At 37.4% G+C, this 18319-nt stretch overlaps 2 protein-coding genes and 1 long non-coding RNA gene across 3 annotated transcripts in view; 2 read left to right on the top strand and 1 right to left on the bottom strand.

Moving 5' to 3' along the window:
- Positions 1–18319, top strand: part of LOC134676421 (vacuolar protein sorting-associated protein 4) — a 517731-nt gene that overhangs the window by 335347 nt on the left and 164065 nt on the right. The window lies entirely within an intron of this gene.
- Positions 1–18319, bottom strand: part of LOC134676344 (suppressor of lurcher protein 1) — a 265018-nt gene that overhangs the window by 168724 nt on the left and 77975 nt on the right. Inside the window, exon 4 of the mRNA XM_063534706.1 lies at positions 659–839. Within this exon, the coding sequence (XP_063390776.1) occupies positions 659–839 (181 nt within the window). The remainder of the gene's footprint in view (positions 1–658; positions 840–18319) is intronic.
- On the top strand, positions 5604–5855 carry LOC134679624 (uncharacterized). The gene is made up of 2 exons (XR_010100363.1): positions 5604–5660; positions 5716–5855. It is a non-coding gene; the product is annotated as an uncharacterized LOC134679624 (long non-coding RNA).

Genomic DNA, 18319 nt, shown 5'->3' with positions numbered 1-18319 from the left:
GGATTTTCACACGATTTTCATCTATCAATAGAGGGATTCGTGAGGAAAGTTTACGTATACAACTTGTTAAGGTTTTGTATAAATTGGTTGAAATATGACGATGTTGTCGGAAAAAATCACGCTGTCTAGGAGCTTTAATCGAAAACGCTGCTTAATCCGTTGGAGTTATAACAACACAATGTATGGTGGGATTGTCTCTCTTTTATCGTTTTACAAAAAAGTTTGCGACGGTATATGTCTATCTTTTAAAGATAACTTACTATGCCCATTCTTATCTTCTACAATAAGATTTCATAGTATGTGGTTTTTGCAAAGCTATTTATACGAATACAGTATTAATAATTATCAGATGGTTTACAGATGGTATTTTACATTGAATGGTACAACATGGACTCTGAATAGGGTATGGCAAGTTAACCTTAATAGCTAAATACTTAAATACTTCATAATGGTCCCTTACACCATACAATTTAAAGATTAGATTTTCTGTCTGCTACTCGATGCTAGATGTTGTCGACTACGAAAATAATAATCATTTTGGTACTAAAACTGACGGAGTGAGCACTCTAATGTATTTCTCTGATAACCTTCCTATCATATTAATTATGGTACGAGTATGTTATCTGAAACAAATTTGATGATATAGCTGAGAACTCACTCAAGATGTTCCTTGTAGATGTCGAAGTCTGTAAAGACGAGTTCGACAATCTCATGCGGCGCGGCGAGGAAGGTGTAGAGCACGCAGTCGAGGTGCGGCGGGTAGGCGCGCGGGTAGTCCGGGCTGCTGAACGTGCCGCGCTCCTTGCCGAGCGTCGACGTGAAGCGGATGCAAGTGCAGCCTGTTGACAACAATACTTACAGCTTTATACGTAGCTAGAAAGTTGAAATATAAATTATTATCAAAGATTTATGTACTATATAGGTAAAGTCTAAGGAAAAACCGTGCCCCGGAAATCAAGAAAAAGTCACTCTCAAATAGATGGCGCCACACCTTTGGCCTATACTCGGCTCTAGCAGTGCTGACGACACCGTTTAATATTTAACAATTTAACACATATCAGGGCCAGTCATATCGAACATTAAATTCGCAAGCTAACGGCTAGTTCTGATTTTTTAATATGTTGTTAGGATCACTACCAGCATTGTAAATCCAAGTTTGCAGCTTCGAAAGACTTGTGCTAACTTTGCAGCACTCAAAAAACCGCGAAATTTTCGTACTTTTTTTGGTATTCTCAATATAGCTCCTAAACTATTAATTTTTTATCAAAAACGTCTATGAATGAACTAAAGTTAACTAAAATTGCAACAATTTGAGACCAGAATCAATTTTGTAAGTTTAATACTTACCGAGATACCGCTCTGCAAAAATGGGCAATTTTATCCAGTATAGTGAAATTTTAACATTCGGGCGATTTTCGACCCCGAAATCAGAAAAAATATTTATTTTACGGGTAATTTAATATAACGATGTTGTAGCAAATGTAATTACTTACCTTTAATATTAAGTAAACAATGATATCTCTTGACTGCACCATTTACTCACTAATCTTAAAAATCCAAAAAGTGGGAAAACTGCATTTACCGCAAAATAAATATGCTCTGTTTAGTTCTCACAATGGTTTGAGGGTAGTCTGAATTGTAAATATTTATTAAACATATTTAAAAGGTATCAAAAATAACATTTAGTTAGAGCTGTTCATTTTGAAATAATTCAGTCTGAAAAATAGGCATATCGACGTCGTCTTCAATTTCTTCTGCGATTTGATGCTTGGCGACGTTGTGACAAGAGATACCGGAGCAAAATTTATACAGGTAGAGCCACCACCGCTACAGCCTTTCTTGTACCCGCATGACAAAAATTTCAGAAGGAAGGGAGGTGCTTCGTCATTTCCCATCCCCATTGAGTTGCATCGTTTTCCACCCCCAACCACTTCTGAATTTGGTGGTAAGTTCGGTAAGCATGGAATGTTGAACTATCCTCCGTTGGAGGCAAACGGGCCACGTCAACCTTAGCGAAGGCGGCTGTTTTTTTATATTTTTTGTAACGTAAGTTATGGAGCATGGAGCGTATCTTTTGTGTAGTTCCCTCCATATACTTAAAGCTACTAGGCATTTTGCTCCGGCATCTGCGATGGCTGGGTAGGCTGCATTAGGTTGCAGGAATACTTCAGCTATGGTGATTGATAAGCTCAACGTTCTTCTTAATGGCGCTCCACAGTTTGTTCCAGACACATGCCAGAAAAGGGCAGAGGTAGTATCACACCCAGTGAAGGCGGGTAGAAACAACTCGAATCCTGGGGGAACTTCCAAATCTCCGCGATTAAATGAGGTTGAGGAATGTTGTATAGGGCCAGAGTCACCACTGCCACTTTTCTGGAAATAAACATTCTTCACAACCGAAGCCATTTAGAAGGACAAGGAGGTCCACATCCTGGCCAATGATTAGCACTGATTTAAAAGAGGTGCTCTTGTCAAGTGTCGCCTTGACGATGTCACAGTCAGCATCCTCTACTGTCTGCTTTGTCTCATTCCCTGACTTTGGAAGTCGGAACATATCAGGGCAATCAGTCGCCGCTTGTTGCTGTCGTTAGCCAATGACTTCTCCTGGGTTATTTTTATAATGGTTGACTCTTGAAAGACGATTTCGTCACACTGCAGGGAACCATAGCGCCTTACGCGTTCGGCAGTTCTTGTGTTCTTCTCTGCTCCATCCTCAGGATATCCGTTAAAGACCAGAGCAACGTTCCGTCCGAAATTATTGTAGGTGTAGCTGACGTACCCTGCAACGATATTCCTCACGGAGTTGTTACGATGCCATATCACCTTGTGCAGTAAGAAACACCCATCTACCACAACAAACATGTCGGCTCCTACTGAGATGCTTTGAGGTAGTGGAGTGAAAGTTGAGTAGAATAACGAACCCTCTTCTGTGAACAATGCCGTGGGGGGTGGAGCTAACTATAGTTCGTTTTTTTAGCATTAGAAAGAACTTCAAAGAAGGTAAGCGATCTTGGCATGTCTTTTAATTGAAAAACGATTTTTAAAATTCAATAACTTATGAAAGCAGAAGAATATAAACGATCGTATTAGATTCATAATTGTTACATATTTGCCGTAACTTATTTTTAAAATGTGTTTTCCAATTAAAAGACACATCAAGATTGTTTATCTAATTTCTAATGCTAAAAAAAACGAGGTATAAACAGAGCAAATATGCGAAAAAAGCAGCTTCCCATTTTTTGGATTTTTAAGATTTGTGAGTAAACAGTATGGTCTAAAGATGTCGTCCTTTGCATAAATTAAAGGTAATAACATTTTCTAGAACATCATTATATTATTTTACCCGTAAAATGAGTATTTTCTTTGATTTCTTGTCGAAAATTGAACAAATCTTAAATTTTCGCTATACTGGATAAAATTGCCCATTTTTGCAGAGCAGTATCTCGGTAAGTATTGTATTTACAGAATTGATTCTAGTCTTAAATTGTAACAATTTTAGTTAACTTTAGTTTGTTTATAGACGTTTTTGATAAAAAATGTATAGTTTAGGAGCTATATTGAGAATACCAAAAAAAGTATGAAAATTTCGCGGTTTTTCGAGTAGTGCAAAGTTAGCACAGGTCTTTCGAAGCTGCAAACTTGGATTTACAATGCTGGTAGTGATCCTAACAATATATTTAGTTTTAATCGTGTGTCGATAGATGACGGTTTTACTCAACAATAGACAAAGGACTGTCGGGGCCTGTTAGAAATCTACAAACTATACTAATTTCTTATAATTTCTATCAACAAGTTGTCATTCGTACATGATAAATAACGATGCCTACAAATTCATTGTGCCGACATTAGTTAAGTCAAACTATTGTTACTCCGAAACACCAAACATCCCTTATCATAAACGCACAGAATTTCATTAACATGTTTGATTGTCCGGCCGCTACGCCCTACAATTTGCTCAAACTATTCTAATTTGGCTTAAACGTTTCTCATCTTCATTAGTTTGCAGAGTATATGGGTAGGTAAATTATAGTGGTAGTATTACTGAAACGTTAATTGATACCCACTAGTGTATTCTAAAGTCTTAGATCGATAAAATACCTACGGCGCGATTCGGGAAATGAATTAAACATTCACTAGATATGTAATCATCATTAACGTGAGCCCTAAACGTACAATTAATAATAGCGGCGCGATTCGGGAAATGAATTAGAGATGCACTAGATATGAAATAGTAAAGAAATGTGACATTCCACGGCAAAAGGTACCTTATAGCGTAAGCTATTATTAACGCTGCTACAATATTCAGCCGGGGCAATGGTACCTTTTGCCGTGGAACGTTACATATCTTTACTATTTCATATCTAGTGCATGTCTAATTCATTTCCCGAATCGCGCCGCTATTATTAATTGTACGTTTAGGGCTCACGTTAATGATAAAAACGACAAACAAGTAGAATCGTGATCTTTATTTCATAATTTAATTTAATGAATTTAATGATACATTCAAACGACAAAAAGATATTTCATTGGATAAAGAGAACAACGGCGATTGATGTCATATTAATTTGATACGTTCTCCTTCCTTCAATAAATTGAATATCTCTTCTTTCATCTTATTGAATACATAAAACAGCCATATTGAAGTAGGTTTTTGCATAATATTATTACTTTTAGAAAATGAAAAGGCTGATGGTTATCAGAGAAGTACGAGCACCATAAATATTTAAGTAATTTTTTTTCAGGAGATTTAGGCTGCCGAAATCCTACAATACATAGGAGTTTTAGTATTATCATTTAGCCTTGTCATATGAACAGAGAATTCGTGTCATACCTCGAAAGGGTGGTGTAGTGGAGAAGATCGCAGCAGAGGAGACCGCTTTTGACGTATTTGCCGTGCCATTAAAACGAAATAGTTACGAGTAAGCAGCTTGTTATTAATTAAAGTGAGGTCGATGCTACCATATAAATTGATGTAATTTCAGGATTTCTGGGAACACCACTACAAGTATGATCATTATGTATCTTAAAAACTTTCCACCGACATAAATACTTTGAAAATAAGATCGTTTAACACATAACCAATGAAAGTTCACTTTGCAGAGAAAAGCTCATGCAGAATATTTTTTTCATAGGTCTTTATTATGTTAAGCTATGGATGGACATCTTTACATATACATCCATTAACCCCTAAACATCAAACATCAACATTTATTCAGCAAATAGGCCACAAGGGCACTTTTACACGTCAACATTGAATTTACACAAAAGCAAAAATAATAACATCAACAATTTTATAAAATAAAACTAACAATTCAATCTAACGTATTACAATTACTAAGAGATGTATATGGTCTCTTAATGTCGAATTACACACACAAAATACAGATAAAAAAACACACAAAAAAAATCTATAATATTTAGAGGTGTAAATGTCTCTAGGTGTCAGAACTATAAGATTATATAGTTTATCAAGTTATCCTTAGAGATGTGTAGGGTCTCTAAGAGTCAATATCCTGTATAATTAATACATTCATTAAGAGAAAAGAAACGTACGAGAACAGAATGAGGCGTCTCACTGTAATTAGTTAATAAAAATTAAGTTACTCGTGTTAGCTTAAACAGACCAGTCTCCACAAACAGCACCCGTTCACGAGTATGACGTACGCGTCATACTCGTGAACGGGTGCCTAGGGGCCTAGGGAGGCGATGGCTGAGATACGTCTCAGCCATCGCCTCCCTCAACCTTCATTCGGGAAAGTGGCGACCCGATCAACGACGCCACCGTAAGCAAAGACTTTTAAGCGAGCATGACATGTTCAAGCTACCGGCCTATATTAATATTAAAATAGTAATAACATGTAAGTAGCTGTAAGACACGGCATTTTTAACCGACTTCCAAATCCCAAAGGAGGAGGTTATCAATTCGGTTGTATGTTTATTTTTTTTATTTTTTTTATTTTTTATGTTTGTTACTCCATATCTCCGTCATTACTGGACCGATTTTGAAATTTTTTGTTTTGATTGAATGTTTATACATACAGATTGGTCCCGTTTTTGTCAAAACCCAGTTCTGATGATGGGATCCATGAGGAATCGAGGGAACTCCTCAAATCTTAAAGGCATACATATAGTGATTTTTGGGTTTTTATCAACAAATCAAGCATATACACCCAAAAAAGTGACATTTGATGAAGTGGAACTGCTGATGATGATCAGAACGGAACTCTTTAACGACGCATAGTTCACGGTTGGCGATTTGTCCTCTTCGTTATGTTTGTTAAGCAAGTTAAGTTTTTAAGCCACATTTTTGTCAAGCTCGAGTTCTGATGATGGGATCCATGAGGAATCAAGGGAACTCCTCAAATCTTAAAGGCATGCGTATAGAGATTTTTGTATTTACATCAGAAAATCAAGCATATTCATTAAAAACTGTTGCATTTGATGAAGTGGAACTGCTGATGATGATCAGAACAGAACTCTTCAACGACGCATTGTTCACGGTTGGCGATTTGTCCTCGTCGTTATGTTTGTTAAGCAAGTTAAGTTTTTAAGCCACATTTTTGTCAAGCTCGAGTTCTGATGATGGGATCCATGAGGAATCAAGGGAACTCCTCAAATCTTAAAGGCATGCGTATAGAGATTTTTGTATTTACATCAGAAAATCAAGCATTTTCATTAAAACCTGTTGCATTTGATGAAGTGGAACTGCTGATGATGGTCAGAACAGAACTCTTAAACGACGCATAGTTTACGTTTGGCGATTTTTCCTTTTCGTTATGTTCGTTAAGCAAGTTAAGTTTTTAAGCCACATTTTTGTCAAGCTCGAGTTCTGATGATGGGATCCATAAGGAATCGAGGGAACTCCTCAAATATTAAAGGCATACGTATAGATTTTTTTGTACTTTCATCATAAAATCAAGCATTTATATTAAAAACTGTCGCATTTGATGAAGCGCTGGTGGCCTAGCGGTAAGAGCGTGCGACTTGCAATCCGGAGGTCGCGGGTTCGAACCCCGGCTCGTACCAATGAATTTTTCGGAACTTATATACGAAATATCATTTGATATTTACTAGTCGCTTTTCGGTGAAGGAAAACATCGTGAGGAAACCGGACTAATCCCAATAAGGCCTAGTTTCCCCTCTGGGTTGGAAGGTCAGATGGCAGTCGCTTTCGTAAAAACTAGTGCCTACGTCAAATCATGGGATTAGTTGTCAAGCGGACCCCAGGCTCCTATGTGAGCCGTGGCAAAATGCCGGGATAACGCGAGGAAGAAGAAGAAGTCGCATTTGATGAAGTGGAACTGCTGATGATGACCAGAACAGAACTCTTCAATGACGCATGATACACGTTTGGTGATTACGAATTTCGATTTTGACTTGGACTGGGACCCGGACTCGGACTCATACCCGGATCCGGTTCGGACCCGGATCCGGTTCGGACCCGGACCTGGACTCGGATCCGGATTCGGACCCGGACTCGGAACCGGACTCGGACCCGGACTCGGACCCGGTCTCGAACCCGGACACGGACCCGGACTCGGGCCCGGACTCGGGCCCGGACTCGGACCCGGACCTTGACCCAGAAAACCACTATGATGCCTTAACTAAATAAACAACTATGATTACCTACTATAAAATTAATGTAGGTATAAAGTACGATGATGCCAATCTTACTAGCCCCTCCCGCTTAAACCCCCGTACACCGCACGGCATGCGCCATTAAGTGGGTTAGGTTAGGTTTGAACTGCAATCCTCACAGAATCGAACAAGGATTAGGTTAGGTTAGAACTGCGAGCCTTACAGAAACGAAATCCTACTTGAAAAGTGGGTTTGATTAGGTTCGAATTGCGATCCGCACAGAACCGAACTGCTATCTGAGGAGTGGGTTAGGTTAGGCTAGAACTACGACCCTCATGGCTCCTCTTCACGATGGGCCAACGCCGGCCACTCCAAGGGACGCATTTATGCGTTAGAGGGAGCAAGTGATATAGTTAATAGAGTCAGGCGTTACTTTGCGGAAATCCATATTAATTAAAACCAAAATATTACTTTGCTAATCCGCGTAAAAAGATAACGTGCTAGTCAATCAGTGCTAACCCGTTATACTTACTTGCGTATTTTTTTCCATGCAATTAATTTTCCCACCCTCCCACCGCAAAAATAAATACGCAAATAGATATAACAAACCACCACCAAAAGAATAATACTGTTTCCATCGACATGTGTTGATGTGTCGACATGTGTTGTGTGTTGAGAATGGGAAAAAGTCTGGAGTTTATAAGCTTACCTGTGACGATTGTAATAAAGTGTATGTGGGGCAAACGGGCCGTAATTTCACTACTAGGTATAAAGAGCATGTTGCGTCATATAGACATAACCATCCAGAAAAATCCAATTTTGCAAAGCACTTATTAGATACAGGCCAAACTTTATCTGAGAATCATTCTTTTGATGTTTTGCATGTTTGCGAGAAGGGATTGCGTTTGGGTGTTCTGGAATAACTGGAAATAATTAGGTACAACAATAGGGGCATGATTGTTAACGAACAATTGAATGTTGCGTCATCGCCGTTATTACGAATTTTTTTTCCATCTCACTCACACTTGCACAGTAGGGGGAGTGGTCAAGGTATAAATATGGCCGACCATTCTGGACATGTTATTCCGTTGCCGGACGTCAGACCGTCAACAGCTCCTGAGGATGCCTCGTAGAGAGGCGAAACACGTGTCGAGTATTATTCTTTTGGTGGTGGTTTGTTATATCTATTTGCGTATTTATTTTTGCGGTGGGAGGGTGGGAAAATTAATTGCATGCAAAAAATACGCAAGTAAGTATAACGGGTTAGCACTGATTGACTAGCACGTTATCTTTTTACGCGGATTAGCAAAGTAATATTTTGGTTTTAATTGGAGCAAGTGATATTGCTATCTCATTCTACCGCATGGCTGCGTCCCTTGGAGTGGCCGGCGTTGGCCCATCCTGTAGAGGAGCCATTATACAGAAGCGAAATGCTAGTAGAAAAGTGGGTGGTTTTACCTCCTTTTCTACATAGTGTACTATCTACAATAATCTTTCATCGGCCCCCATGGAAGTCGGTTTTTTTTCTTAAAAATTATGTGCTCATATGTTACATAAAAAGACAGTATCACATAATCTTAACACCTAATCTTAGATATTAGAGTATATTAAGCACATTATAAGTAAAATATTTTGAGTTAAAACAATACCGCGGTAAAAACAACGCATAAGTATCTTCCTTCGAAGATATATGATACTGTGAAAGCAAAAAGCATAAATTGACATCATAACATCATGACATCGAGTGGGTGCCTAGTTACAAAACCCTTAGGGCCTTAGGTATTTACGATCCTTTGGTTACGGAACCGTAAAACACAATAAAGAATAAGCGGAATTAATTGCAATTAGTGAAGCACTCAAAACTTTTGCGTAGGACTCGCTTGATCAAAATATTCAAAATGACAAAATCTACAGCTCCACGTAATGATTCACTTCGATCATCCGAACCGAATAGGTACCTACGGTAATCAGTCGTCCGAATGTGAAACTATTCGGAAATTGGACCGCCTGTCCCGTCCAACTTGGTATTACTGCAAGATAACTCAATTCAACGGAAACTTGACCAGAAATTAATGTTGAAACTAAAATCAAATCCACATTTTAGGTATGTTTTTATGACTCTGTCTGCGTACCCTGTGTTTGTGAAAATACCGAGTAAAATTCGAAATATGTAGAACGGTTATATAGGTTATTAGTTACCTATTTCAATAATAGTTATTTACGATACAAGTGCGAAAAAGAGGAAATTCGAAACGAGTGGCGATAAATTAAAACACGATCGAAGGGAGTGTTTCAAATCGACACGAGTTGCAAATTACCTATTCGCACGTGTATAGTACAACGTTTTACAGTACATATGGCCCTTTAAACTTTTGACATACACACGAAAAGTGCTATTTTACGCACTAGTGCGGGAAAATAGGGCCATATGTACTGTAATAATTATTTAAAGCGAAATGTAGAGTTCAACTAAGCAGGTCGATTCTTCATTGTTGTTCTCGCTTTGAAGATATCCTTGAGATGAGAAGTGGTATTTACGCTAGAGCAGGTAAAGAGGTGCCTCGGACAGACTTATCGTTATCCACTTTAACTAATATGAATGGATTCTTATATTAAGGGAACTTTAAACAAATGTTATAATACTTATTTATAATAACTCGCTTGTTTCACGTATAAGTAAACGTTTTAGTATAACTGCCGGATTCGAACTTTAAGATACGTCAATTGTTAACAGATCTAGAAACGATAAGGATCATGACTCCTATTCGACAAGCGACGTTTTACGTATCGTGTTGATCTCCCGTTGATGCGGGAAAAATCATAAGTTCTCGAATACGTACAATGTCAAAATTTGACATTAACAATCCACAGTTAGGGTGACAAGCAAACCAAACCGAACCACCCTTAGTTTAGAGTTGAGTTTTGGTTGTACCAAATGATATTATCCACCGTTGATGGAATCAACACTCAGTATAGTCAGTATGCGATAAAATCAACTGTTGATTTGACGTGGATGCGAAATCTGAAAGTTGTACGTGTCGAATTTGGCCCCAGATGTGTCAGCGTCAAAAGTGACGCATTTGTTTGAAGAAACGTCACATTTGACACTGTCATATATAAGTCCCGGCACGTATGGAGGTCCAAGGGGGAGGCCTATGTTCAGCAGTGGACGTCTTATGGCTGAGATGATGATGATGATGATGATATAAGTCCATATCGTCTCTAGATCTATTAATTGTCGTATCTTAAAGTTAGACTCGAGCCGTAAGTCAAATACGAAATACGTGTAATATCATAATTATAAATTACATAAAGATACATAAGTTACATAACTTAAAATCGAGTCGAATAAGAAATAGTAAGTAACTGTAAGTTACTCGATAAACTTACACGACAACATCAAAAGGAAGCCTTCTAAATGCTAGTGAAATAGTTTCAATTAGGGTCACAGTTTGAGTTAATGTAAGATCGCAAGTTCAGTGTGTTTGGGACCAGAATGCAATTTACTCGAAGTTTCTATGTGCGCCGCGGATTACTAACCTATCTAGTTAAGTAATTACTTGCGTTGTGATATGGTTGGAGTACTCCCAGTTAATTATTGATATTAAATACATGATATTGTTATTGACATAATATTATAATACATTGTCAACTTAATCACATTTTTTTTAGATCTATGTTTGACTGTTTGAAGGAATAATTAACAAGTGCAGTCCGTGTATGTTGATCATTGGGTTACTGCTCGAGCAGTCCGTGTATGGTGGCTCTAAACCTCATCAAGGTAGGAATTTTTAGGTTTTAAATTATAGTTTTATAGAACATAGAACAATGAGCAAATAGGTACTCGTACATATTACATTGTTAACGTGGAATGAAAAGAGAAGCATTTTCTGTTGATGTAGTTAGGGCGAGCTTGGCCGAGGCCTGGCCAAAGTTTCGAGCCAGAAAATTCCTGTTTCCACGGAGTATACAATACACATAGTGCTAGTAAACAAATGTACGTATAAAATAATTATGTTACTGAAGTGGGAATATGATTACAAAGTCAATTAGTTTTAATTTTAGTACCTTGCTCATTTCGTACATACTTACTTAAGAAATTACGTAGTTCTAAATTCAATTTATTTTTGCAACCCTGCAATGCTGCACCCAATACTTGTTATATTTTACCCAAAATTATTACAGATTTATACGGGCACTGAGATATTTATTCAAGCTATACGATAGTACGTTATCTAAATGAGCTCATTTACTTGACTTTTACCGACCCTCTTTATCTAATGATGTTTACGCAATGTCAAATTAAGTATATTTGCACCCGATGTTAAGTACTAACATCTGTCAGTAACATTCTGTAGTCAAAAGATGAAGGTACTACTCTTAGGACTCGTGCTGTCCCTATCTCACTTAGGGGAATGCAGGACTGCATCAAGCGAGGTGATTATAGAAGCTGCAGTTATTCCACTCGAGAAGAAACCGCCACTGCAATTAGCTTGCGTGTTTAGAACTGTGAAGAATGGGGAGCCGTATCCCTCAGTGATCGTGAAATGGCAGAACCAAGCGCAAAGATTTACTTGGAATGAAGAAGGCAATGTGAAGTTCGATAAAAATTTCAAACTGGATATTGCATCTCATGGTTATCCATCGTCATGCGGACTTTCGGGGAGCACAAATACGAATACTCCAAATGATCCATTCGCTAGCGCCCCAGTTGTAGCCGACACCTACACCTGGGAAGACATCGTGTCATGGTTCCAAAAAAGCTGCTCTAAGCCATACTAAATTTTCATAATTTAAATAATTTGTGTGCGAGTTTTACATTATTTCAAGGTTTTTATTTATAGGTTCGTATTAAATTGTGAATTATTCCAGGTATAATTTTTTCCATGAGACTTTATGGCGTCGCGTCATATTTCATTGAACAATAAATTTGATACTTTTTCTTTGGTTTTATTTCAACTAAAAATAAACTGAACGATGAAGGTGCTCGATATTGCGAAATGTTATTGAAACTTTGTGGTTAGCATAATAAAATGTTGGAAATAAATACTTAAAAAATCATAACTTTATGTGACATTTACTAAGTAAGTTCTTTTAAGGAACAACTTTTCTTTTTTTTCTGTAACAAAGAGAGATATATATGTATATATATTTACGTAATTTTAGTTACTTGCTGTTTCGGAGAGCCTAGCCTAGTCTCCATTTTCAAGTGGTAACCGTGGATGTGAGTAGTTTTTTTACTTTAGTATGACTCATGACAGTTTAAATTCGACTATTAACTATATTTAGCTAAATTTTAATACTCTGATTAGGGGACTTTAACAAAATAAGTTTATAGAGCACCGATAACTTTAATCTTCATACGCAGACACTTCGAAGCAGATTACGGTTGCCTAATTCTCGGAATTTAGTCAACTTCAGAAGTTCAGTACAGTTTATAATCGCTTGTCGCCAACACTACCAGATTAGTTCACAAAGCATTTTATACACTCAAAATATGTTCCATTTAAACTTTAATCCTATTACGTATGGCGAAAAGTTCAAGCTCTACGGATAGTTACCAAAAGGCTCTGTTATTATGCTACGTCAATTTGTTTTTCATGGTCCGTCAACTTACGAGTGCGCTATATGTATATAGCGTACATATTTATTTATTTTCACCACACCATTTTTCAATTTTGGAATCTTTCGCTTGATCGGGTATCAATATTAGCACGAGCGGTTAAACAACAACTTTGCCCCCTTAAAAAACTATTAACTATTATTTTTTGTGCTTAATTATAAACAAAGTATTGTAACGTGAATATACAACACCAAATTAGCTGTTATATTTGAGTCCCCGATGATCCACCACTGCTGGTTTACTCACGAGTACGGGTATTGTTATGTGACGTGTCAGTCACTGCGTACTGCGATATTTATAAATCGTCAGGTGTCAATCACAAATTGCTAAAAAAATTATCTTATTTAGGTCTAGCTCGGATCACTATGGCTCTTAAATTGTAACAGTTATTAGTGAGTTTTGGTTGTCACCTGACGAAATATAAAACCGGCCAAGTGCCACGCATAATAGAGGGTTCCGTACCATTATAGGAATCGAAAGAGCCATGTCCTACCCTCGCGGCACTTACGTCCTTTTAATAAAAAGAGTAGTTAATTGGAAAAAACTCATTAATGGCTTAACCAATAATGTTCAAAACCGTTTTTGTGCAAAGTATTTATTAAGCTTTATTTTCTTTATTCACTTGATATCTTATTATGTTCTTAATTCTTTTGTCGTACGTCGGGTAGAAAAGGATGGCGCTACATTTTTATTTACTTTGGTTATTTATAGAAAAGCATCGACGCATAGTGACCGCTTGCCTTCCAGGTATAGGTAAGTATAAGCAGAGCTTAATTAGGGGTAATTCTCATTAGCGGGATAATACGTCGTGCTATCACGTTGCCGTCTCAGCTTTCCACGTAAATTGTCTGGGGAATCTGCATTTCTTGCAACATACCATCGGATTCGCTCGGATATTGGGGTTGTTTTATGTGGAATAAGAATTACAGCATAATGTTAACTTGGCTTATTAGTCGCAAGTTGAAAATGAAACTATCTTCTTAGTAGAAAACGTTAAAATATTTATTTTAGGGTTTTTCTGAAGGTGAAACAGCTACAAATGGGTTTAAATCCTCAAAAAAATCTCTACCCAATTTTACATTATTTTAGATATTACTTGTATCTAATAATAATATCTAATATGTAAGAAGCAGTACATTAACAACATATGATCATCCGTGTCATTTAAAACTAAATGGACCACTAAATCACAAAATTTTATAAACTGTGGGTACAGCACGTAAGAAAAAACCGGTACCAATTAGAAAAAACCGGCGAAGTGCCAGTCGGACTCGCGCACGAAGGGTTCCGTACCATTATGTGACCTTTCTCACAAGTGCAAACACGACTATGATACGATAAACCATCATGGAATGCCAGTACCTACCTATCTTCCTGCTTCATCATCAGACCTTGAATAACCTAATCGTGGTCAAAGTTCATTACAAGATTTTTCTAACAAATCCAAACACAGCTATGATACGATGTTCCATCATGAAGTCCCAGTTCATATCTTCCGGCTCCATCATCAGATCAGTTCGACAGTACCATATTATTGTATTGTCATCAGAACTACATAAGTACAACTGCCAATTTTCATGACGCTACGATCCTTGGAAGATGGTTAAATAAGTTACCTCAGATTCCATTACATAGTTACATACAGGTCGACCTAATAAAAGCGTGTTAAAAACGGCAAAAAAGAAATGTTGTTATAGCGGCAACAGAAATACATCATTTGAAAAAAATTCAACTGCCTAGCTATCACGGTGCATGAGATACAGCCTGGTGACAGACAGACAGACGGACAGACGGACAGCGGAGTATTAGTGATAGGGTCCCGTTTTTCGGTCAACTGAAACGGAACCCTAAAAGAAACAATTTTTTGAAATAACGATAACATCATAATAAGGTACATTAAAAGTTCTCCAAAAAACGTTTACGCACAGTTTAAGAGGTTAAACAACGTAAATAATTAATGTAAGAAAATAAAGAAAATCTAGCTTTAGACCAAAAGACCAATTCACGTTGTCGCGGTTATTGTCTGAGATTTACAAACAACCCCAAGTTTAATCATAAAACAAGCGCGCTCCTTATTTGGGACTTCTAATATAAATATTTCTTAGTAAAAGTCGGTCTAAAGAGACCTATAAATCTGTATGTTCATGAGTCCCCCTGATAAAAAAGTTAAAACATAATAATTAAAAAACATGAAATATATATTTTTTATTTTAAATCAGCAACATAAAAGCAAACATTTGTCTTAAAATAGTAATAACTACGTGCACTTTATAAGCTACCCAACGTACATAATTATATATAAATTCAATAGGTACCCATCGAGCGAGATGCTTCTTCTCTGTTCCATTGTAATTTTTTAATTTTGACTCAAGTTTTCGTTTATTTTTTCTTTTTAGCACCTTTTAGCTTAATATTCTCTCTATCAAGCCACGAGCTGAATAAAGAGTTTTAATAACGAACGAGGAGGTGAGTGAGGTGACCTCAACGAAGTAGGTAATCCCTTGCTTTCGCTTCTCTCTGGACCATTTTCGGAGCGAAACGGCAATACAGTCGTGTCAAGCCGTCTGGCCATTCTGTAGACAACCGCATTTAATATTCAATTAGAGAACCATTTGGCCATTCATCAGTGTACAAAGTTTAATAGTTTTGCTAGATGTGGTTTAAATTTAAAAAGGGGAATCAACTTTTTCTTGTCACTAGTTGCCATGGTTACGGTCTCCTGGATCACTCTTAAAATCCTAGTTTTTAACCGACTTCCATTTCATAGAAGGAGGAGGTTCTGTATTCGGTTGTGGCTATTTTTTTTTTTTTTTCTATGTACGTTCACCGATTACTCCGACATCCGTAGTCCGATTTGAGTAATTCTTTTTTTGTTTGAAAGGAGCTACCTCCGAGTTGGTCCCATTTTAATTTGGTTCTGTTCTGATGATGGAATCCATGAGGAATTGAGGGAACTCCTCAATTTTTAAAGGCACATGCATGGTGATTTGGGTGTTTTCTTAAGCAACTCGAGCATTTTCTCCCGAAAACCACCACTTTGATGAAGTAGACCTGATGATGATGATTGTTTTGATGATAATGATGATGATTTTTTGAAATGTATGTTCAGCGATTACTCCGGCACCTGTGATCCGATTTGAGTAATTCTTTTTTTGTTTGGAAGGAGTTACCTCCAAGGTGTTTCCAAATTATTTTTGGTTCTGGTCTGATGATGGAATCCATGAGGAATTGAGGGAACTCCTCAGTTTTTAAAGGCACGTGTAAAGTGATTTCGGTGTTCTCTAAAGTAACTCGAGCATTTGCTTCCGAAAACCGCCAATTTGATGTAGTGCAAGTGTAGCCCTACCACGAGTTTGACATTGACATATTCGCTAAGTTAGCGACGCTAACGTCTTTGTAACTTACTTTTTATGCATCTCGCTTGCACTAATATGCCAGTACGAGCGAGATACAAAGAAAGTAAGTTACACACACGCTAGCGAATAAATCAATGTCAAACTCTTGGTAAGCTGGTAAGGCTACTGATCGGGGGTTAGGGTTAGGAGTTAAGGCGTCGGGGGTTAAGGGGTCGGGGAATGGCGGTTGAAGGGCTGCTGGTTCAGGGTCGAGGGGTTCATGGATCAGGGGTTGATGCGCTGTGAGGTAGAGTGATCGGGGGGTTGAGGGATTGGGTCAGTGACGGGGCGGAGGATGGATTTAGTGTAGTGACAGGAATTATAATTTCCCAGACGGACTCGAGAAAATTCCTGATTACATATTTATTAAAGTAGGTACCCGCATTTAATTTTAATCATGATGTTGTTTTTAATTCATGCGTCCTGCTCTTAACAATGCATTAAAACTAAAAATTGAAAAATAAAAACTTTTTACAAAAAAAAGAAAACCGACTTCAAAAAGGATGAAATAAAATATTATCCTTTTTAAGTCTATGCGTTACCAACTGATATGTTTGAAGTCGGTGCCAAGCCAAGTAGTAACAATACCCGTCAAAAATAATCAGCTTTATGACTATAAATCCCATTAGAACTGTACTAATAACTATTATAAATGTGTAAGTAATTCTGTCTGCCTCTTTGTCGCCTTTTCATGGCTAAACAACTGAACCGCTTTAGGTGAAATTTGGCAAGAACGTAAATTCCTTGAATTGTTTTATATTTTGAAATGTAGTCCTCTGAATAAGGAACGGGAAATAACTCAGTCCCAATCCCACGCTTGCGTGCCGACAAACATGGTACGGACTGTGCCAAGAAGGTTTGATCGTGTGTCCTGAGGTGTGTTCTTAGTACAGTCGACGTCAAAGATATGTTTACACTTTTGCACCTTACTCCTTTGTAATAAGACGAAAAGTGTACCTAAACATATTTTTAACGTCGACTGTACCTACAGAAAGTACGTTCATTGTCGTCGTGTAAGGCAATCCAACGTACATCCTTATCGAATCGCACCAAAATCATGGTATGCTTCAAAAGTTGGCTTGGCACCGACTTCAAACATATCAGTTGGTAACGCATAGACTTAAAAAGGATAATATTTTATTTCATCCTTTTTGAAGTCGGTTTTCTTTTTTTTGTAAAAAGTTTTTATTTCGAATTGAAATGAACCAAACTTGATATTTTTGGTAGTTGGCCTTTCCTTAATGGGACACCTACTAAGTACGTTTTGAGAACATGGTACAGCAGTTCTTCTAACAAACTATGCTACTATTGTCTCCTGGCTGATGGGACAGAATAACGACAAGAAATAGTTGATCGACCCAAAATAAATTACAGTTTGTATTTAAGATAAAAAAAATAGTAGGTTCTTTTTGAAATAGAAAGTAATAAGTCTTATATTTTAGGGTTCCATATTCGAAGGATGACAGTTATTAAGCATACGCTATCCGTCTGACTCAAGTCTATCAGCGGGTTCTCTTTCATTTCATCTCAACAATCGTTACAAGTAAACATTAGATATTTTCTTAGTTAGAATGTTTAATTACCCCATACCATACATACATTGAACTATATATAAATCAATTTCAGATCATAATAGCAGTCTTGTTATGAATATTCATACAATACCCCTCTAACTTCGGAACCGGTGGTGCAAAAAAAATATTTAGAAAATAAAGCTGAATAC

Source organism: Cydia fagiglandana, chromosome 2, assembly GCF_963556715.1.
Source record: "Cydia fagiglandana chromosome 2, ilCydFagi1.1, whole genome shotgun sequence".
Classification (NCBI taxonomy): domain Eukaryota; kingdom Metazoa; phylum Arthropoda; class Insecta; order Lepidoptera; family Tortricidae; genus Cydia; species Cydia fagiglandana.
The sequence above is the reverse complement of the archived record's forward strand: the minus strand, read 5'-3'. Positions and strand labels throughout refer to the sequence as shown.